We start from the raw sequence: 20,192 nt of genomic DNA on the forward strand, positions 1-20,192 counted from the left end.
TATTTCACTGCATCCTCTCAGCTGAGCCGAGCTGGTGTCTAACCCCGTGATAACCAAGGAAATGAGATCATGTGTGAGAAAAAGCTTAGCTCTACAATAATGAGTGCTTACTGCCAGGGGCACTTATCCTTTGATGTCTGTCGCTCTCTCTAAAGAAAAAAAAAATGATAATTTTACTCTTTAGGGAAGAATATCTAGTGTATTCTAATCTGCCAAAGATTCTGATTGGTGATTTGGATTGCTGATTGTGTTTTTTTTTATTGGGCGGGGCGGTGCACATGGGTTGGTTACGCCACGTTTGCACTGGTGAAAAAAACACAAGAATTTTGCTTTCGTTTTAACCAATAGTTTTCCACGTGTAGTAAGCAGTTAGTAATGTCTGGTGGTTGCACAGGTGGTTGGAAAAGAAAAATTGGAGTATATTCATTTGTAGTAGTCTCACCACTGTTTTTTTTTTTTTTTTTTCACCAAACTAAGAGACGAGGTTATTGCCAGGCTACATATTTATCAGTCAGATTACAGACCAGCATATTGAATGAGAAAAAAGGGGCTATCCCACTCAGAAGATGCAAATAGTTGACTCTTTTTCTCGTGGATAATGAGAGAAAACACTGGTAAACTCAACAAATTACCTTGACACTTTCTATTTTACAGCCCCGTGTAGGTTTTGAATCACTGTCACACTCACGAGCTCTCCTCTGTAGGGCAGGTAGCTGCCAACCCCCTCTTTTTACCATAGGTCTTGAAGAATTCCATTTCTAGACAAAGGAAATGTAAAACCAGTGCCCTCACCACCACCGCATTTAAAATCCATCTGTGGCCCCATGGGTTCAAACTCTGTTCTCTCTGGCCTTCTCCTAAGGAATATGCCTTACACAAGGCAAACCCCGCTCTAAGTATTAACGGGGTCGAAATCTGACATTACGTGTGTGTCGGGAAGTAAACACTTTCTGAAGCCATCAGAATGGAAACCAAATGCAGCCTTAGAGACCACACTCAGCCCCTCACCTTACCTATGGCTAGCGTTTCCTGGAGAGAACACGTAGATATCCTCGGTGAGAAACTCCTGCCTTGTGCTCCACACCAGATCACGCCTCACTTTGACACTTCACAGGAAGCCTTGAGAAATCACACGTGGATCACTGGCATCTCCCAATGAGGACTGATTCTTACCGCAGACACAAACCAACAGTGCTGACTCTCACCATGTCTTACAGGTTTCTGCCTAGAAATCAAATTGATTTTGTTCCAGAGAAGACATTTTCTTCATTAAAAAATTTAGGAGAACTGTAAGTAGCATTGTCTACTAGGAAAATAGGATTGCTTCTTCCAAGATTATAAATTTAAATGACTAGTGAGGCTTCTTTTTCACTAGTGGCAATCAAATCCTGCAGACTCCCGGATATTCCAAATCAATTAAGAAAACCAACATTATCCTAAAGCCAAAAGCAAATTAAAATTAAACAGTGGGCTTAATACGGATTTAGCCTACGCTAATTTCTCTGCCTATTTTCTTTGGGTGATTTCGTGTGTGTGTGTGTGTGTGTGTGTGTGTGTGTGTGTGTTGGAGCAAATGGGCTTTCTGTAACTCCTTAAACTGAAGGATCGTTATCTCTAATGACTGGCGTATAGTTAACTCTCAGTAAATGCTTGCTGAATGAATGACTGCAATGATATTAATCATGACTGAACAAAGGAACAAAGATGCTTATTATCCCTTGAGAAATTATGACTTCTAGAGCAGATGAAACAAATACTAATGTCTAGAATGATCAGGCTTATTGAAAAATGTGCAGAGAGATCATGGAGCTTTTTCTGTTCAAATATATGTTTTGTAGAGCTAAAACTTTTAAAAGCATCTGCCTTGCGATTAATTCACTGCTACCCACATAATTGTGTGTCATTGGAAGTTAAAACTCAGTCTGCTACATTATAATTAGTGGCGATTAGGATACAGAACTCCTCCTCCTGATCTGAAGCCTAAAAAATGGAAATGAATTTCTTAATCAATCTCTCCCCCCTTCTTTATACCTTGCTTTGAAATACAGAAAGGACTGGGGAAAATAACTCCGTAAGAGTCACTTGAAAACGAATGCATGAATAATTAAGATAATTCAATCTCATGTATAAGTATCACAAACCAAATGCGCATATATTTACTAAGTGCCTAGTATGTGAAAGACACGGATTAGAACTACAAATATTGTCATTCTATGGCACAAAGTGAAAGGCAGCTCCCTTAGAATTGCTCATTCTTCCTCATGAGGCTTTAGGGGTTTGCTAGGGATTTGGGTTACAGGGTGGGGCAGGTGAACAGCCCAGGACGAACAGGAGGGATGTTTTAGGTACAAACTTAAGGAGATGGTGGTACGGAGTTCGTATTTTGAAAACTATTCAAACCCTCCTTTTATCCTACACTTTGGCAGAGCTCCACACACCCCGGCCCCCCAAAAGAGCCATTAGCTTGCTTTGTGAAAGACCACCAGTAATTCATTCCAATCCACTAGTCCCCAGTAAGTGGAAAGAAATTCAGAAGTTTATAGAATTAATTTGAACGAGGTATTTTTAACTCCTCGGTTTACAATAGCGTTAGATAATTTTCCTGAGCTATTATGACCACAAACGCTGCCTGGAGAGGAATCAAACAGACTTAGGGGACGCCACTAAAGCCCTTTCCCCTACGAGACTGTACTTTGTTTTTCAACGTGACCCTTAGCAGGATGTTTTCTAGCTGTACAAGACATCATCGTCTCGCTGTGTGGTCACGCTCTCGCTGACCCATGCGTGCCTGTGGCTGTCCTTCTGCGCTACAACCCTGGGGCTCTCTGCTTGCTTACAGCTCCTCAGATCAGAAGTTTCCAGCTGGCGGGATGTCTACACTTGGGTATCATGACAACTCCTCAAAAGCATCTGTTACAATTAATGTATAGATGACTCTTACCCCCCTGTCAGCTTCTTCCCCTGAACTTGCCATCTTGGTGGTATCAGCATCCTTCCCGGCAGCCAGGCTCAAAGCCTCTTCCTTTCTTTCCGACCCTTGTGACACTTCATGTCCCATCAGACAGTGAGCCCTGGCTGTGCCCCCTTAAGCCCTCGTCTTCTTTCACCCGGTCCAGGGCCAAAGCCTCCTGCCTGGTCTCCATCCTTTTGCTCCTTGACTTTCCATGCTTCTGACAGAACTGTCTTCCCATAATGCAGAGCACAGTTTGCCCCTGTCCTTCTCCATATTCTCACTCCTTGTTGCTAGCTCTCAATGTTAATGTTCAGAAGAATCACAAGGGATACTGGCTTTAAATGCATGTCACCAAGCTGCCCCCACTCAGAGATTATGAAGTGATAGTCCTGCTGGAGTGGGCACCAAGATCGTTCTTTGAGTGGGCTCCCAGGATTTATAAGCATCTTCCTTGATTCTGATGCCTGGGCTATGCTCTGGGAAGTACCACCTTGGAATCTGTTCAGGGCCCTTCCATTTTGTCTCCGTGCTTATTTCCAGGCTCACTTCTTCCACATCTCCCCATACTTTCCATCCTTCACCCACGCTGGGCTATTTACCAACTAGAGAAGATGTCATCGAATTCGAAGTTTCTGTTTCTCTGAGCCTGGTTAACCCTCACCTGAAAAGCTGTTCTTCTATTCCGCCTATGAAAATCATAAAGCTTTGTTTACACAGTTCCTAATTTCCAACTCGTTCCTCTGTTTTCTTTTGTCAGTAGGTCTGTAATAGCACCTGCTTCATTCCGTCCTTGTTTTATAATCTAGTTGCTTATTCTAATTGTAAGCTTCTTTAGAAAGATATCTAAGTCTTAGTTATTTGTAGCTCCCACCTATCCATCCATCAACAGCTCCAAAGCATCAAAAACAGATAAAATCTTTTGTTTGACTCTTAAGCAATTGAATGTCTGTTTCACTTCTCAATACCTTCCCTGGTTCAGAAGCATATTTTGGACTCTTAAAGATTCCTGATTCCTTCTGATCCTAGACAATCCTTTTCTACATTCTCTAGAAACACTTTGCCATGATTCTTCATGGATTGGACGGTACTGTGATACTTTGTTCTAAAATTTTAATCTCCTTAAAAAATAGTACTATAACAAAATAGATTTAAAATGCATGAACTTATCCATTCAAGACTATCTGGGGAGATAATATGTGGCCAATACCGTTTTAGTTGGAATGCAAAGTAAGTAAAGGCAAAGGTCTTGGCCTCAGAAAGCTTCTGATAGAGTTGGATAAATAAGATATCACATACTTGAATCCAGGAGGAATCACAAAAACAAATGAATGATCGAAGTGTACAAGGAGTACCTGAAACAGAGGAAATTAATCAAAGTAGATATTGAAGCCAGGTTGGGAATGTGTTGGAGAGGGACTGAGAGGAAATTCCAGACAGGAACTGGATGAGCAAAATGTCACACGTCTGAAATGATGGAAAACATATCCATTTGGCTGACTCACACAGCCCTGTTTTGTAACAAGTTATCAGGATGGTTAAATTGGATCCTATTTTCTGTTACGTCAAATGGGATGGTGATAATTGTGAAGAGTAATACCCATGTCATTTATTTCCAATGTAATTGCTTTGGGTTTTCGCTGTCATCAACAGGGACCTGTCTAGCAATATGATAATGGAACTACCAGCCCACCTTTTTAAAGACCTAAAGCTTCTACAGAAACTGTAAGTTCTTCTTCCCACCCACCATCATCAGATTTAAATGGCAACATCTTGAGCTTCCAAAATAATAACATCCTGATGCTTCTTTCCTTCCTCTTTCTAATGGTACAAAAGGAATCTGTCGTCCAATCCTCTTTTGTATCTCCACAAGAACCAGTTTGAAAGTCTTAAACAACTTCAGTCTCTGTAAGTGAAATATAACGGTATATTGATTATCATTTGAGTGGATATATTTTACTTAGAACCACGTTTATTTTTAAATGGGTACTTTATGCAGAGAGCTCTTAATCTGAGCCCATGCCATCAGACAATTGTGAATATCATTGTTACCATCAAGTATGTGCTGAAATGACAACAAAGCCACCTCTTTTACCGTTTAATCTGTTGCAAAGACCATTTCTGTGTCTGAAGCTACATGTACCGGGTTCGTGTGGAAAACTCTCATCCTACAATTTTCCCGAAGAATTACATTTTCAGTAGGTTGGTTACTGAACTGTTGCTAAAAAGCAAATTATATAAGACTTGCCTGCTTTTCCCTTTCCCATTTGCTACGACAGTCTACTTGACATTGGTCTACAGTGCATGCTTTTTCTATTTCTATCAGTAAAGAAAAAAATATCCTAGCAACATGAACATTCAGACACTTAATGTTGCTTCGTATTTTAAAATTTCAAACATATTAGTGTCAAGAACTCTGCCAGTTCTCCTTTGAACTTCCTCATCCCTTTTCTATGAATAGCCATTGTTGGTTCAAATTTGTTTTTACACAGAGAACATATGCATTACCTGATCTCAGCCTAAAGCCTTTGCACATTTAATTCTAAAGCCTCATTCTTAATATCACTTTTTCTTCTTGCTAAATAATTTTCTTTTGGCAATTAATGCCAGATTTAGGTTCTCTTTCAACATGCTCTCTCTCATTAGTAAGCATCCACCGATGAAAAAAAGACTTTCCTCATTTTGTTTGAAGATTCATTGACATATTGATTCCACAAACATTTGTCAGCCATCAACTTACCTGTAGCGCTGTCTTAGGCATCCAAGATGTAATGACCTCTGCCCTTTTGGAAACTATCGACTATGAACCAAATGATCAAATAATCCATGTAGAGTTAAAACTGCGGTAAGTCCAGGAGAAAGCCAGAGAGAAAAGAAAGAAGAGGGAAACAAACCCTGTAAGAAGGACTCGAGTTTCCTGCAGCACGGGCCCTATGATGATTCTGGAGTATAATTGTTCCGCTAGGTTTCATTTCTGACTGCCAGAGAAAAGGCAGTGCTATGAAGGAGTCAACGGCCAAGGAAACCTCAGAACCATGTCGAGAAATCCCTCCTCAGATCAAGCAAAAAGAAACTGAGTGAGAATCAGACAGCTTTCAAAAATAACCATGAAAAGTAAGAGGCTTCTGTCTTTTTAGATTTTCCTCTCTCCATCTGTTTCCTGAGAACATGGCAGTTTCCCTTAATTCATGCCACCCTAAAGAGTCTTCAAAGAATCCGTATTTGAAGAAGCTTCTGGATAAGTGAGGAGTATAGGAGTTCCCACTGCAGCCCTCTGAGGACATCTCATGGGGTCTGGGAAGGAAAGGCATTATACTTCCCGCTACTATCTTAGGAACGCTTGTTCAGAGTTGGAGCCCTGCTTACCGCTTCCCTGGTTTTCCGCCCGAAAGACCCATAGGCCTGGAAGAAACAACTGCATTTGAATCCAGGCCCCCACAAAAGTCACTTCAGTGATGTTCTCAGATTGGAACTACCAGCTCCTGTCAAACCCTCCACAACTCACATGTCGTGGTCCATGAAACCAAACTGTGCAGCCAATTTCACGATCACACTAATCACCACTGCCATTTTTAAATCAAAGAAATGCATGAAAATGTCTTATTAGAATTAATTCTGCACTTCAAGTGACAAAATCAGCTCCAACTTACCGAAGGCATAAATAGAAATAGCAATCTTCTAAGAGAGTTTACTCTAACATTTCCATCCTGGTTTGAACTGGTAACAAGACTTTGAAGCATGGCATTTAGGATAGGACAAAATGCGATGATTAAAAAGTTAAGCCCTAAACACATGAAACCTATTGTGCATGTTTTCCAGAGACCTGGAAAGGATAGAGATTCCAAATATAAATACGCGGATGTTTCAACCCATGACGAATCTTTCTCACATGTATGTATGTATGAAAGAGTGGAGAAGTAAGCATGGTGAAATCTTGCCAATGTTCTAGTGTAAACTGTCTAATGTATCACTGCAATGTGTTTGTATGCACGAAAAGTCTTTTTATTGAGAACTTTTTAATTTTGTCACCTTTGGTCCCTGTCAAATAGAGTTCAATATTATGATGTGCCGACATGAGACACTTCTCCCTGGAAACACGCTGTTTATCCAATTGAGGTCCAATAAGAGATCAGGGTACCAGAATGCCACACATTACACAAGATGAAGCCACTGGCTAAATGGTACTCAGGAGACCTGGAAACATTAATTCACCTCACATGAATGAGCAGTCGGCTGCTCTAAGATTTGAGCCCTTAGGAAGAAAGGTGCTATATAAATTCCAGGTGTTGTTACTGTTACTAAGTGCACTACAAAATGGAGGTAATTAATCTTTATAGTAGTTTTTGATAAGTCACTTTAATATATTTGGCTAAAGTGCACTGTGTAAGTTGTGTTAATATATGTGTTTATGACATGATCATTTCTTTCCCAGCTGTATAATCTCTGTGTTCATGATTTCAAAAATTAACCCTTGTTATCCACAACAGTAGGGAGGATTCGATGTAAGATTACAAGTTGGGTGCAGCAAATGGATGGAATGGTTGGTGTGAAAGTGCTCTTTGGGGAGAACAACACGTTTATGTCTCTGCAGTAGGTGTGACTACTAAAAGACAGATATTTGACGCGTATCCACATGGCTTTCCTAATTTCCCTTTCTGTGGCACCAGTAGACACACATTTAGTGAGGCGATCATTTCCTTGTTGCAGGCAGAGTGTGAGGTCCTTTTGGGACAGAGAAATTCACCCTTAATAGAACATGATGGAGAAGGTACTGCTTAAGCTATGAACTTCGGGTTGAGGTCAAGAAGGGCCCAACAATGAACAGAAAATGTATTAAGTTAGTTGCTTCTCTACTGAGTGATCTATTCTTCTTTCACCTTCCTCGTCCACCATTTATTGAAACACATCCACCTCATAGCCCCCAACACTTCCTGCCAGCCAGTGCCTTGGTCACAGCAGGAGGAGAGATTGAAGGACCAAGACCCTAGCTGGCTCTGTCTGAAGGCAGCAGACATGATGGAATCTCCTTTAAGAATCTCCTTTAAGACTAAGAGGTCAAGTCAGGTGTGTGCCAGGGACTCCAGGCAGGGAGAAGATAAAAAGAGAATTTATACATCAAGCCCCTTGAATCGGACAGATGATGTCAGGAAGCTAGGCTCTGAGCTACTTGGGGGCAGTGATGGCCCCCTATTTCTCTACCTGACAAGCCCAGTGCTGAATTATCCATCATTGACTTGCTCATCTAGGAAGTGGCTAGATGAGGGCTTCCCATGTGTCAGGCCCTGTGCTAGATCTGAGAACACAGGGATGAACAGGAGAGAGAAGTGTCTGCCTCACGGAGCTTCCGTTTAGCTTTGGGACCCAGAAAGCGAACAAATAGTTAACACATACTGTGAAGAAAAGCAGGACAAGATGAAGGGTCAGAGGGAGGATGTAGATGGTTCACATAGAAGTCAGAGAGCTGGGACATCTGAGCAGAACAGAATGAAGGGAGGGAGCAGGCCTGGCGATATCTGGGGGAAGAATCTTCCAGGCAGGGGGAACAGCAAAAGCACTGCAGTGATAAGGGGGTGAGCCTGGCTTGTTTGAGTTTGGGAAGAAAGACAGGGTGCCCGGGTGGAACTAGCAATGAAGGGAAGGAGGTGAGTGGATCCGGGCATCCAGTCTTGAGGGGCCTTGAGGCCGCGGCAAAGGAAAGCTTCCTTTAACTCTGTAGTCTCAAAACTGAATGGAGAGATGGTTAAAAAAAAAAAAAAAAAAAAAGGATTAGACAAAGAGAAATGAACTAAAAGAAGTTGTATGGGGGGGAAAAAGTCTACATACACAGGTTTAGGGAGCAGCAGTAAGCCAAGTGACCTCCCAATTCAATCACGTGAAGCTTCCACACACCTAGGTCACAAATACCTTGATCACAAACAAGCCTGTATTTTTCTCTAGAAACTGTGTAAGCCCTTTTAGGCTCTGGTGAGAAATCTGCTTCCTCTCCTAGCTCCCGTGAGTCTGAGGTTTCCGAGTCTCAGAGACTCTCCCTTCCTGCCAGTGTCAGGGGAAAGGAGGCTGGGTAAGTGAGTGTACTTAAACTGAGTACCAGGCAGGAATGCTTTCGGCGAGGTCCTTTACATCCCCGACCCAAGCCCCCGAATGTGTGCTACAGATCAATGTAACAATGACAATTTGCTTTTTACCATACCCTAGAGAATAATCCAGGAAATTAGGAAGAAATAGAGTCCTGGAGACTTCACATTCTCATGTCCTCACCCGACACATCTCGGTCAAGCCACAGAATTTCTATGCCCTTTAGGTTCTTTGTCTTTCCAAGAAGAACACTGCCCAGAGTAACGTAATATGTAATGAGGAAACACTCTAATTGCATAATCATTATTAAACAAAGATAAACACACCTAGTGAAGTTGCCTCCCTGAGAGAGCAGCAGCTCTGCCAGGATGGCAACTGTAGTTTCTCTGTCATTGCTGTAAAGTGACTCTTTTTTTCCCTTTGAATTTAGTTATTTCAAAAACTTTCGATACTGCTCCTATGCTCCCCATGTCCGCATATGTATGCCCTTGACTGACGGCATTTCTTCATTTGAGGACCTCTTGGCTAACAATATCCTCAGAATATTTGTCTGGGTTATAGCTTTCATAACCTGCTTTGGAAATCTTTTTGTCATTGGCATGAGATCTTTCATTAAAGCTGAAAATACGACCCACGCTACGTCCATCAAAATCCTTTGTTGTAAGTATGTTTCCTACCTAAATGGATTTAGGATGTCTTCTGTGACCTGAGCACTAGATACATATTGGCCTTCAACAAAGGCACTTAGTACGGATTAGATGAGCTAGGCATTTTTTTCTCTGAGTATGAACTACTGTTCTCTTTGGCTTTCTGTTTTAGATTGCATGAGTTTGCAGTGATCCAGCATTCACCGCTGGGGGTTATATCTTGGAAATGGGGTAACAGGGAGCTAATGAATCAACAGAAAGATTATGGAGGACAGGTTGTGGGTTACAAACTAAGCTCAGTTTGCCTTCAATTACAACAGCACCCATGCTCCTCGAGCCCAGAAAATTATTCTCTTTGTTAACTAGGCCAGTAATACTTATCTACTGTTTAAAAACTAGCTTCCCCCACAAAACTTACCCCCTCACGCACACCACCATTTTTAAAAATTATAAAACAAAGACCCAGTACAGTATTTTAGAATTGGACATTTTTTTGTGAAGTCCATTGGCTTTTAGAGACCGCTGTAGTGTAGGTGTTTATATTAGTTCATTTAATACAGGATGAAGGAAGTAGACCCAGTTAGGAAACCGAAACTGAAATGTTGGGAACTATCAACATACAATGTATTGATTCCTTAACAGGTGCAGATTGCCTGATGGGTGTTTATTTGTTCTTCATTGGCTTTTTTGATATAAAATACCGTGGGCAGTATCAGAAGTATGCGTTACTGTGGATGGAGAGTTTACAGTGCCGCCTCATGGGGTTCCTGGCCATGCTGTCCACCGAAGTCTCCGTCCTGCTGCTGACGTACTTGACTTTGGAGAAGTTTCTGGTCATTGTCTTTCCCTTCAGTAATATTCGTCCTGGAAAATGGCAGACCTCGGTCATCCTCATTTGCATCTGGATTATGGGATTTTTAATAGCTGTGATTCCGTTTTGGAATGAGGATTATTTTGGAAACTTTTATGGAAAAAATGGCGTGTGTTTCCCACTTTATTATGACCAAACAGAAGATATCGGAAGCAAAGGTTATTCTCTTGGAATTTTCCTAGGTAAATTATATTTTTCACTTTCTGGGCCAACATAATTTTGGTAGAAATATCATATATTTCATCAACGGTGTTTTTGTCCTTTTCAGAAAGTAAATGAATATACTCAAGACTGTGTCCTTTTTTAAAGAAAAATTCTTACTGAGTATAGTTTTTATTAAACTTTTTATATAGAGATTTAGTATGGGAAACAAAAACATACTGTCAGGATCTCTGGATGATTTTTTATTACCTGTAAGACCCTTTGATTTTCACATTGTGACTATGAGCTGGAGGAAGTCTAGGTTAGTACCTTGACCTGTGACCCCGTCAAGTTATCTGAACTCATTTTTATTTTTTTTACAATCTAGATATGAGTTAAGTAAATAATAATAATAAAATTCTGGAAACTCACTGACAGGAGATTATTGGAATGGAAATACCAAGAAGGTTTATTGCCTTTGGTAAATGCAGCTCTAAAATCAAAACTGGAAGAGTGCTTAATAAAACTGCTTTCAGTTTTTCTTAATTCCCTCTAATTTTTAAGAAAAGAAGATCCTACCTTCTCTGGAACAAAAGTGAATGAGAAGTGGAGCTCTTTAAGGTTAAAAAAAAAAACAACACATTTGTTTTTGTCCAATAGGTATCCCTGCTGTTTAAAATTAAGACGATTTCCATATCATTTCTTTAGAGCAGTATTCTCATCTTAATTTCCCCTTCTCATCTTTTCCCCTCTCTAAGTGGTCGATAAGCTCTATCATCCTTTCTTTCTCATCAAATATTTTTTTCATCAAAATATACCACTGCCTTCTATTTCTTCCAGTCTCTACCTAGCATCACCTTCATGTGAAACCTCACTACCTCAACCCTGAAGGGCTTATTACATTAGCCCTTACTAGTCTTTTGGCCTCAGGGGCTTTCTCTCTTCTATTAACCTGTTCACTCCCTGAGTATCAAAAAGGCCTCAGCTCTGAGACCTTCAATGACTCCCTGCTACTGCCAAGGTCAAGTGTACATTAGTCACTTAAGATACTTCACAAAATCGCTCTAACCACCGGTCCAGCTCTTCTTCATGGATTCCTTTTCTTCTTCTGAGAAATATACCTTCTTAGCACCATTTTAATAATACTCTTCACATATGACCCCGTTCTATAGCTATTTTTTCATGGACGTTGTAAGCTGTTCCTAGCATAGATGCATTTCATAGAGACCCCTCCTAACACACACACGCATTCCGCTCCATTCCATTCGCTGATTCATCAATGATTTATTAAGCACCTGCTATAGGCCAGGCACTCTTTTGGACACTGGAGACACAACAGATCAGCCCTCACAGACCTACCACCAGAAAGGAGGATGAAGACAAGTAAACACAGTCTTATGTCACAAACTGACAAATGCCACAAAGGAGGAGAACTGGATGTTCTAGGAGGCCTCAAATCTGAGCACCGGGGAAAGCTTTCCAGTAGGAATGAATCCAAATCCTCAGGCCCAAAGGATAAGGAAGGATTAACCAAGTGAAGTCTGCTCCAGGAAAAAACATAGTGGAGGTAGAAGTCCAAAGCCAGGGAACAGGCCCAGATGAAAGGCCAAGAAGTTAGGTGTAGCTGGATCTTATAGTTAAGGAGAGTGGGGTAAGATAGCACCTGTGATGTATTCCAGGTAGATCAAGAGACGTGCACGCACACGCACACACACACACACGCACACACACGCACACACACTCATCATCATCATCATCACCTATATACACTTGGCTTACCTGTGAGAAGAGTCCTAGAGCCTTTTTTTCTCTTTAAAGAATATACAAATACACAGTTTTGAAATCAATTCTTTATTTTAGAATGGAATAAGATTTAGAGAGACGTTGCAAAGACAGTAGCTTCCATTTACCCTTCACCTAGTCTCCCCTATTGCCAACATCTCACATCCCTATGGTGCTTTCAGAACACACGATTTTAATCCTTCCTGTAAGTCTGTTTTCACAATTTGTGTTATAGGATCATCGTTAAAAGTCATTACCTGTTATTCTTAACTAAAGTTTCTGACAAGAGGCCTAAGATAAACCAATTTTATAAAATTCTATTGAATGGCTTTGTTATGAGATTCTATGGAATGTGAAATGTTTTGGATAAAAGCAACAGAACACTGGGAATTTATACAATTCTCCCCTAGACTTCACCCATCTTACACATAGTCTAGATTCAGATGAACATTTTTTAAACAACTTCGAAATCGTATGCATGTTTTATGCTCACAGTGAGGAATGTGATAATTACTCTTAGTATTTTTATTCCAGCAAGAATATAACAAAGTGACTAAGAAGTCAGCATTATAAGATAGTGATGTTAAGTGAGAAGTTGACCCTATAGTGAGAATATATTTGACCCTAAAAAATCATTCGTACAGTTGAATTTTTTTATTTTTTCTTCTCTTTTTTCTTCTAAAACAAGTCTAAAGGGTTCTGAATTTTAGTTTAAATTACTGTAAGCTCTCTGAAAAAAAAAACAAAACAAAAAATGCATTATTGTTCTATGTAATATTTTTACTTAAGACCAAAAACCATGGGAGATAATGTTTTTGAGGCTATTATCTTCTTGATATTCCAAGTCATCTTGTTCCTATTTATAAGATAAAGAAATGGGGTCATGTTTATTTTTTGAGATAATCAGATGATTACAATAATCCCTTAAGATCTGAATTTGTGGGGACTGAAAAATGAAAATAGCTTTATTCTGGCTTTCAAAAAGCTAAAATTCACCTCATGCTACACCTAGATCTGAATTTCAGAGGCCTGAAACTCTTTATAAAGGGTTTGTGTGTTTCCAGTATCTTTTTGATCTGACAAACCCAATTCTTTTAGCTTGTTGCAGCTGATAGCCTTGGATTCAGGGTTTTTTAGCTGATCGCCACTGGACCTATACAAAAATATCCTTGGAAGTACAGCCTAAGAAGGCGCCATAATGAGCATCTATGTAACACAACACTTTTACTGTTGATTTATACACCTGAGATGTTAAGAGCTGTGCTTTTCCCAACAGGTGTGAACTTGCTGGCTTTTCTCATCATTGTGTTTTCCTATATTATTATGTTCTGTTCCATTAAAAAAACTGCCTTGCAGACTTCGGAAGTGAGGAATCATGTTGGAAGAGAGGTGGCTGTTGCAAATCGTTTCTTTTTTATAGTGTTCTCTGATGCCATCTGCTGGATTCCTGTATTTGTAATTAAAATTCTCTCCCTCTTCCGGGTGGAAATACCAGGTCAGTCCCTTCTATTATTCCCAAGTACATTGTGCTTTCTTTAGCCCCTTGGCAAGACCAGAATACAGTGCCTTACATATAGTAAATTCTCTGTAAACACCTACAAACAACTATTATTTTCCTTAATACTTTATAGTCTGTATTCTAAGACAGTAACTGGGCAGTGGTGCAATCCAGACAAGGATGATAAGGAAACAGGACTGAGAAAAAAAACGAACACTTAGTGTCTCGTTTCTATCTGAGCTAGACAGTGGCTCTTAACCAAGAGTACACATACAAAATCAAAATATACACAAAAAGCCCAGGTTTCATCTACAGGGACAAAGAGCTACACACAGGTATTTTGGAAAAGTTCTCCATGTGCCCACGTGATTCTGAGGCACACACCCCTCCTTAAGAACCACCAGTTTATTTCACGGTCCTTGCGTATGGTTGTCACTCTAGGCTCCGCTCTAGGGTGTTAGATGTTTGGTGGAATGGGGTCTCTCACCCACACCCCTAGTTCAACCAGAGGAAAAAAAAACCCTTTCATTAGTTAGGTTTTTATGCGAACCCCTTTCCAGGACTTAGAAATCACAGTCATCGAGGGGCCACCTGAGCTTTGGCCTGACTCCCAGGGACACGGGGTTTCTACTTGGCGGGGGGGGGTGCTCATCCGGGGCAGAATTGTATCTGTTCATCTTGGCACCCCAGGGTCAAGCATGGGGTGGACGCTTCGGAAGCGCTTATAAAAGAGTGATGAATGCCCAGGAAACAAGCAGCTGTAATGATTTCTGTCCCTCTGGCGTGTGCATGGCAGTCACGGGAGGTCTTGTCAAGTGCCTCGCTGCGAAACGGCACACAACACCCACAGCTTCCACTTAACCTGTCAGTTTAGACTGATCACAAGGCAGATGCAAGGTGTGAAAGTGCAGATCAAGAGAGACATCACGGCTGACTACTTGGGAACTTTCACTGAGTGGCGAGGGCAGATGCCTTAAGAATGCATGTGCCATTGCTTGGGGAGACTCAGCTGCATGTGAGTGAGGAGCAGAATTACTTAAATATTAATGGTCACCGCTGAGGAGCTTGACGAACCATCCAGCATGCCACAGCGTCCTGGACAGTTCTATTTTTACATCCTTGCATTCCGAATTCAACAGGACTAAAAGGTCCGTGGGCCTCCGTGGCTCATGGAATAAAATCCAAGTGCTGGGATCGGCATTAAAAATCACCTCCTACCCCGCCCTCGTGTATTCTGTCATCCAGGCTCCACTCTAGAGTGTTAGATGTCTGTTGGAACGGGGTCTCCCACCCACACCCCTAGTTCAACCAGAGAAAAAACACTTTCATTAGGATTCTATGTGAACTCCTTCCTGGGACTTAATCCACTCGAATGATTAGGATTTTTCCCCTTCTGTACCTTTTTGATGTGTTGACATTGCTGAAGATGTTTCCTCCACCTGGATTATATTCTCAACCTGTAGGACTCTAGCTTCCTAAATACCCCTGCTCATCCTTCAAGATTCAATCCAAATACTCCCTCTCCCATGGTACCAGTCTAGGTATCTCTCCAACCCACACCCATCTAACCCAACTGCTTAAATGTCTGTGACATTTTGTTTGCACTTCACTTATTAACCTCATCCGAGCTGCCTCCCACCGGTGTTATTTTTTTTTTTATGTGTTCATTGCTCCCTTCAGATTATAAGCTTCAGGACGATAGGGACCATATGTTGTTTATCTTTCCACAAGTGTTTTTTTTTTTTTTTTCATAATGTTATTTGATAAATGCTTCTTTAATTAAAGATGCTGAGCTGGTCCGAGAGTGGTGGAACAGGGTGGGAGGGGACTGTCTCATCAACCTCCCAAACTTCTTTTTCCACGCCTTTTGATGCCCTCCCCCACCCCAGGCACTTGCTTGTTTTTGATGTGGGAGGAGGCAGCCTTGTGTGGTGATAGAAGGACCAAGTGAGGCAGGAGTCCTGGGTTTCTGTCCTAATCCCGCCGCTGACCAGTTGAGGAAATGGAGGCAGATCACCTCACCTCACCGAGACTGTGTTCATACGGCCTCTCAAATTCCTTCCAGTTTTCATATTCTGTGAGCCTGTCAACTCCTTGAGGCTTTTCCTCTGTATTACTCTGCTTGGACTGCCATAACAGAGTAACACGAACTGGGTGGCTTAAGCAATAGAAATTTATTTTTTCACAGTTCTGGAGAGCTGGAAGTCCAGAATAAAGTGTCAGCAGATTTCTGCTGCAGCCTCCCTCCTTGGCCCTCCTGCCTTCTCAGCCTATCCTCACGTGGTCTTTCCTCTGTGCATATGCACCCACAGTATCTCTATGTGTATGAAAGTTTCCCTCTTCTAAGAACACCTGTTAGATTGGAATGAGGACCAATCTAAATTATTTTAACTTAATGGCAGCTTTAGAAGGCCGTCTCCAAACGCAGTCACATTCTGAGGTCCAATACATGAATTTTGGAGCACACAATTCAGCCCATAGCACTGTCCGATTTAGAGTCAGGGGAGGTCTGGTGATCAAGATGTTTTGGTATCTGAGAGCCACAGGAGTAGTCATCATCCTTGGAGAGCTTGCAACATTCCAGATCATGATAGGAAACTAGAAAGGGAAAAAAAATGTTTTGTGACAACCTTATTTGGCCCACACATCAGTCTTTCTCTACATCTATAGCTCAATCCTTTGAGGTCTGTCTTGAACACTGGGTGGACCTAACAGAGTAGACTTGACGGCATTTGACTAAGCCCCTTCTTGCTTGTCTGACTCCCCAAGTGTTGTAGGAAATGCTGGACCCATTGGCTTAAACCCATCCTGTCCTCATCCTCCAAGAACTCTGGGGTGTGCCCCACCATGGCATGTCACTGACAGCACATGCGGTCAGCCCAAAAGATAAGCCAGCTTTAGCCCTCCTTTCTCAGAAGTCACCTGCTGACCTTACATTAGTGAGTCACCCTGAGACTGAATGGGAAGTCTCATTCCTGGTCACAAGTTCCTCTGGGAACACAACAGACAAAAAGCCACTTGTTTTGTTTGGTTTTGTTTTGATTTCAATCATGCACTGTCCATACTATCTAATTTTTAAAAATTCAAGACACGTAATATCGTATTATGAAACCGTAATAAATCTGAGTTATGCTAAATATAGCTATTTTTCTTCCATATTCTTTCCAGTTCAAAAAAATAAATAAGGACAAGAAAGAGAAGATGGGATAGGAAGAGGAAGGCAAATACAGAAAAAAAGAGAAGGGAGGGGATAACAGGAAAGCAGGAAAAAGAGGAGGGGAGGTCAGATAAGCAGTCAGAAGAAATGGAAAAGAAAGAGAAGAACAGAAAGGATGGAAGGAACAAAGCAGGGCAAAGAAGAACAAAGAACAATGTCTAAAGGATAAGAAAATTGTGAGATGGGGAGGGAAGAAAAGGAGACAAGGGAGAGTGACAGGGAATGTATCCTTGGCCTTACCCTCCGGCTCTTCACCTGAGCTGGGAGTTCTTTACACTTTTGAAGGTGTAAGAGGAGGCAGCCTAGTGTGGGGGGGGGGGGGCGCAGAATTGCAGGTGTTAGTGCTGAAGAGGGACGTCAGCAGAGCTGCCGACCGTGGCCCACCCAGCCCCCCGACTTCGATCAAGTAAGTTATCATCAGCCCCTTTCACAGGTAGGGTAGTTGAGGTCCAGGGAACTTAGGTGATTTGCCCACGGTCCCGTAGCTCAATGGCCCTAAGAGCAGGCTGCGTGCAAGGGGGAAAACACATTTCGTCCTCACCAAGTGCGTGATGTATTCGGAAAGGGCACAATCATCACAAACGTCTACTCACAAGGAAGTTTTGTGGCGTCTTTCCCTCCGTATTCTAATGAGCGTCTGTAAGGCTTCACACAGAAGGATTGATTCAGTTGGAAGATGTATTCTCCTTTGCTCGTCACATCCTCAGCCTCCGCTTTGAAAAGGATGGTTGGAATACGAGGGCGGGACAGTTAGGCCTTGAGGAGTGAAGTTAAGACCGAGGTCCCATCTGAGCCCGGACCAGATATTTCCTGAACACTGATCTATTGATTAAGAAGTATTTTGTCATTTTCTTACATATCTATAAAGAAAAGCAATAAAGACAAGAAAAATACATCATATATATATATATATACACACACATATATACACTTACATCTATGAAGTGTTTTTTTTTTTTAATATATTTCCTCTCATTTGGCCTCCCAACAACCTACCAAGTAGTTACTGAAATTCAAAAATTTCTGAATGGTAGGACCTTGAATTCATAGGTCCTCTGCTCCTCCAACAGAGAGGGTCTCAATATGGTGAAAGAAAACTGTCATAGGAAGCCCTCCCCAAAGGAACATTGACTACAAACCGGTATGTGCTATTTGTGTCTGTTTAAAATTTCCGCTTCATGACATTTCCCACATTTCCTTTCCCTCTCCAGGCACAATCACCTCCTGGATAGTCATTTTCTTCCTTCCAGTAAACAGTGCCTTGAACCCCATCCTCTACACTCTCACAACCAGCTTTTTCAAAGACAAGCTGAAACAGCTGCTGCACAAACATCGGAGGAAATCCGTTTTCAAAACGAAGAAAGAAAGTCTCTCGACATCCATTGTGTGGACGGATGACTCCTCCGCACTTAAACTTGGGGTTTTGAACAAGATAACCCTCGGGGACGGTATAGTGAAGCCAATTTCCTAGCAATGGTTTTGGAACCCCGGACTTCCAGGGGACTACCTGTAAGAAAAGGACAGCGTTTGGAACATGCTACCTGCAGTGCTTTTCCTCTCTCCCAACAGCAAACCCTTCTGCACAGAGAGCACAGCAGAGTGACTTCTGGCACTGCGTTCCGATGGCAGCTGTACTACTTATCAGCCGTGCGAAGAACTGTACCTATGGGTTCTGCTCGCTCTCGGCATTTCGGAAATGCACTAGCGAAACCACACATAGTAGGCCGATGGGCCGTTGATCCGCAGCTGGTCGACACTACCCCCCTGCAAGTGAAGGCCCCGCACGTTGGCACTGCATGTCCGCTTCTGAGTTGAATTGCACCGTCCGTAAAATAAAAACATTCATGACACCTCATTCCACGGTGGCCATCGTCACGTAAACCCCACATCTCTCTCTTTGCTTTTTCCACGTCAAAGGAAATCATCGGCATCCTACTGAACTGAGGGCAAAGGATTTCTGAGATGTTCGCCCGCCTCCAGCCTCGCCCTCTACGCCGGTGGCGTAGAAACTTTGAAAGCACATCTTTACAGGAGGCTGTTGCATCCAACAAAACGGCAGAGAGACAGAGACTAAGCCTAGTACCATTCACCCTCTTGGCTGTTATTTAGTGTCAGCAGAGTTGAGATCGCAAACAAGATTATTTTTCTCGAGATTGCCCAGGCCACGAAGAAAAATTGGACACCCCAACGGCCAAAACTACATTTTAATCTGTTTCAAGGGTAATTTCTTTAAAGTAGCATCCCTACGGCTAGGAAGTTCTGTCTTCATAAAACACACGGATGAGACGTGTTAAAGGGGTTTAAGAATAGTGGTTTGATTGGGTCCGTTTGCTTACTCAGAGAAATTTCATTCAAAAAGGCCAGTAAGTTTGGACTTGAGTTTTGAAAATGTAAACTTACTTGTGAAGGCCTGGATGTGTCGTTACCATGAAAGCTCATATGTGAAAAATAATCAGGTAAATAAAATTATATTTTGCATTTGTCCATATCTTATTTTATGTTTGAGAAAGACTACAGAGGCTGTTTATTGACTATTACCATGTTTCTCCTGAGAGAGAGTATAGCCGGGAAACACAGCACCTCAGTCAACAAGCACATCTTATATTTTTCTCTTACCCCTTTTTCCAAAGCATGAGGCAAAACCTGAATGTCTTTACTGCTGTCTCCATTCTGAGTTCCTTTAATGAGTAGAATCTAAGCAGCTGACCAAGAACTCCAGATTACCTCCTATCATCTAATAGCATCCAGGAAAGAATCCCAGAGTTCATGTGTCACGGCAGTTCTGGTAATTTACTTGTTATTGCTTAATAGTGACTAAAACCATCGTTTCAACCAAGTGAAACATCTTTTGCATCAGTGAAATCTTTCTGAGGATTCTGCAGATAACGTTCCTCCCCATTAAGTAGGCTGCCCTTTTCCCTTATGGTTTCAAACTTTTCTCCATCTTGTCTCCTCACTATGGTGAGTTACTTCCTGACATGTTTCCTGAATTTGCTGACATTTTATTAAAC

At 41.7% G+C, this 20,192-nt stretch overlaps 1 protein-coding gene across 1 annotated transcript in view; it reads left to right on the forward strand.

Annotated features, from left to right (window-relative positions):
- Window positions 1–19,811, forward strand: part of RXFP2 (relaxin family peptide receptor 2) — a 61,142-nt gene extending 41,331 nt beyond the window's left edge. The window contains exons 12-19 of the mRNA XM_049647539.1: window positions 1,218–1,289; window positions 4,604–4,675; window positions 4,787–4,858; window positions 6,770–6,841; window positions 9,456–9,685; window positions 10,315–10,725; window positions 13,743–13,961; window positions 18,393–19,811. Of these exons, the coding sequence (XP_049503496.1) occupies window positions 1,218–1,289; window positions 4,604–4,675; window positions 4,787–4,858; window positions 6,770–6,841; window positions 9,456–9,685; window positions 10,315–10,725; window positions 13,743–13,961; window positions 18,393–18,652 (1,408 nt within the window). The 3' untranslated portion in view covers window positions 18,653–19,811. The remainder of the gene's footprint in view (window positions 1–1,217; window positions 1,290–4,603; window positions 4,676–4,786; window positions 4,859–6,769; window positions 6,842–9,455; window positions 9,686–10,314; window positions 10,726–13,742; window positions 13,962–18,392) is intronic.
- Window positions 19,812–20,192: the final 381 nt, after the last annotated feature.

The sequence above is a fragment of the Panthera uncia genome (genome assembly GCF_023721935.1).
Source record: "Panthera uncia isolate 11264 chromosome A1 unlocalized genomic scaffold, Puncia_PCG_1.0 HiC_scaffold_16, whole genome shotgun sequence".
Taxonomy (NCBI): domain Eukaryota; kingdom Metazoa; phylum Chordata; class Mammalia; order Carnivora; family Felidae; genus Panthera; species Panthera uncia.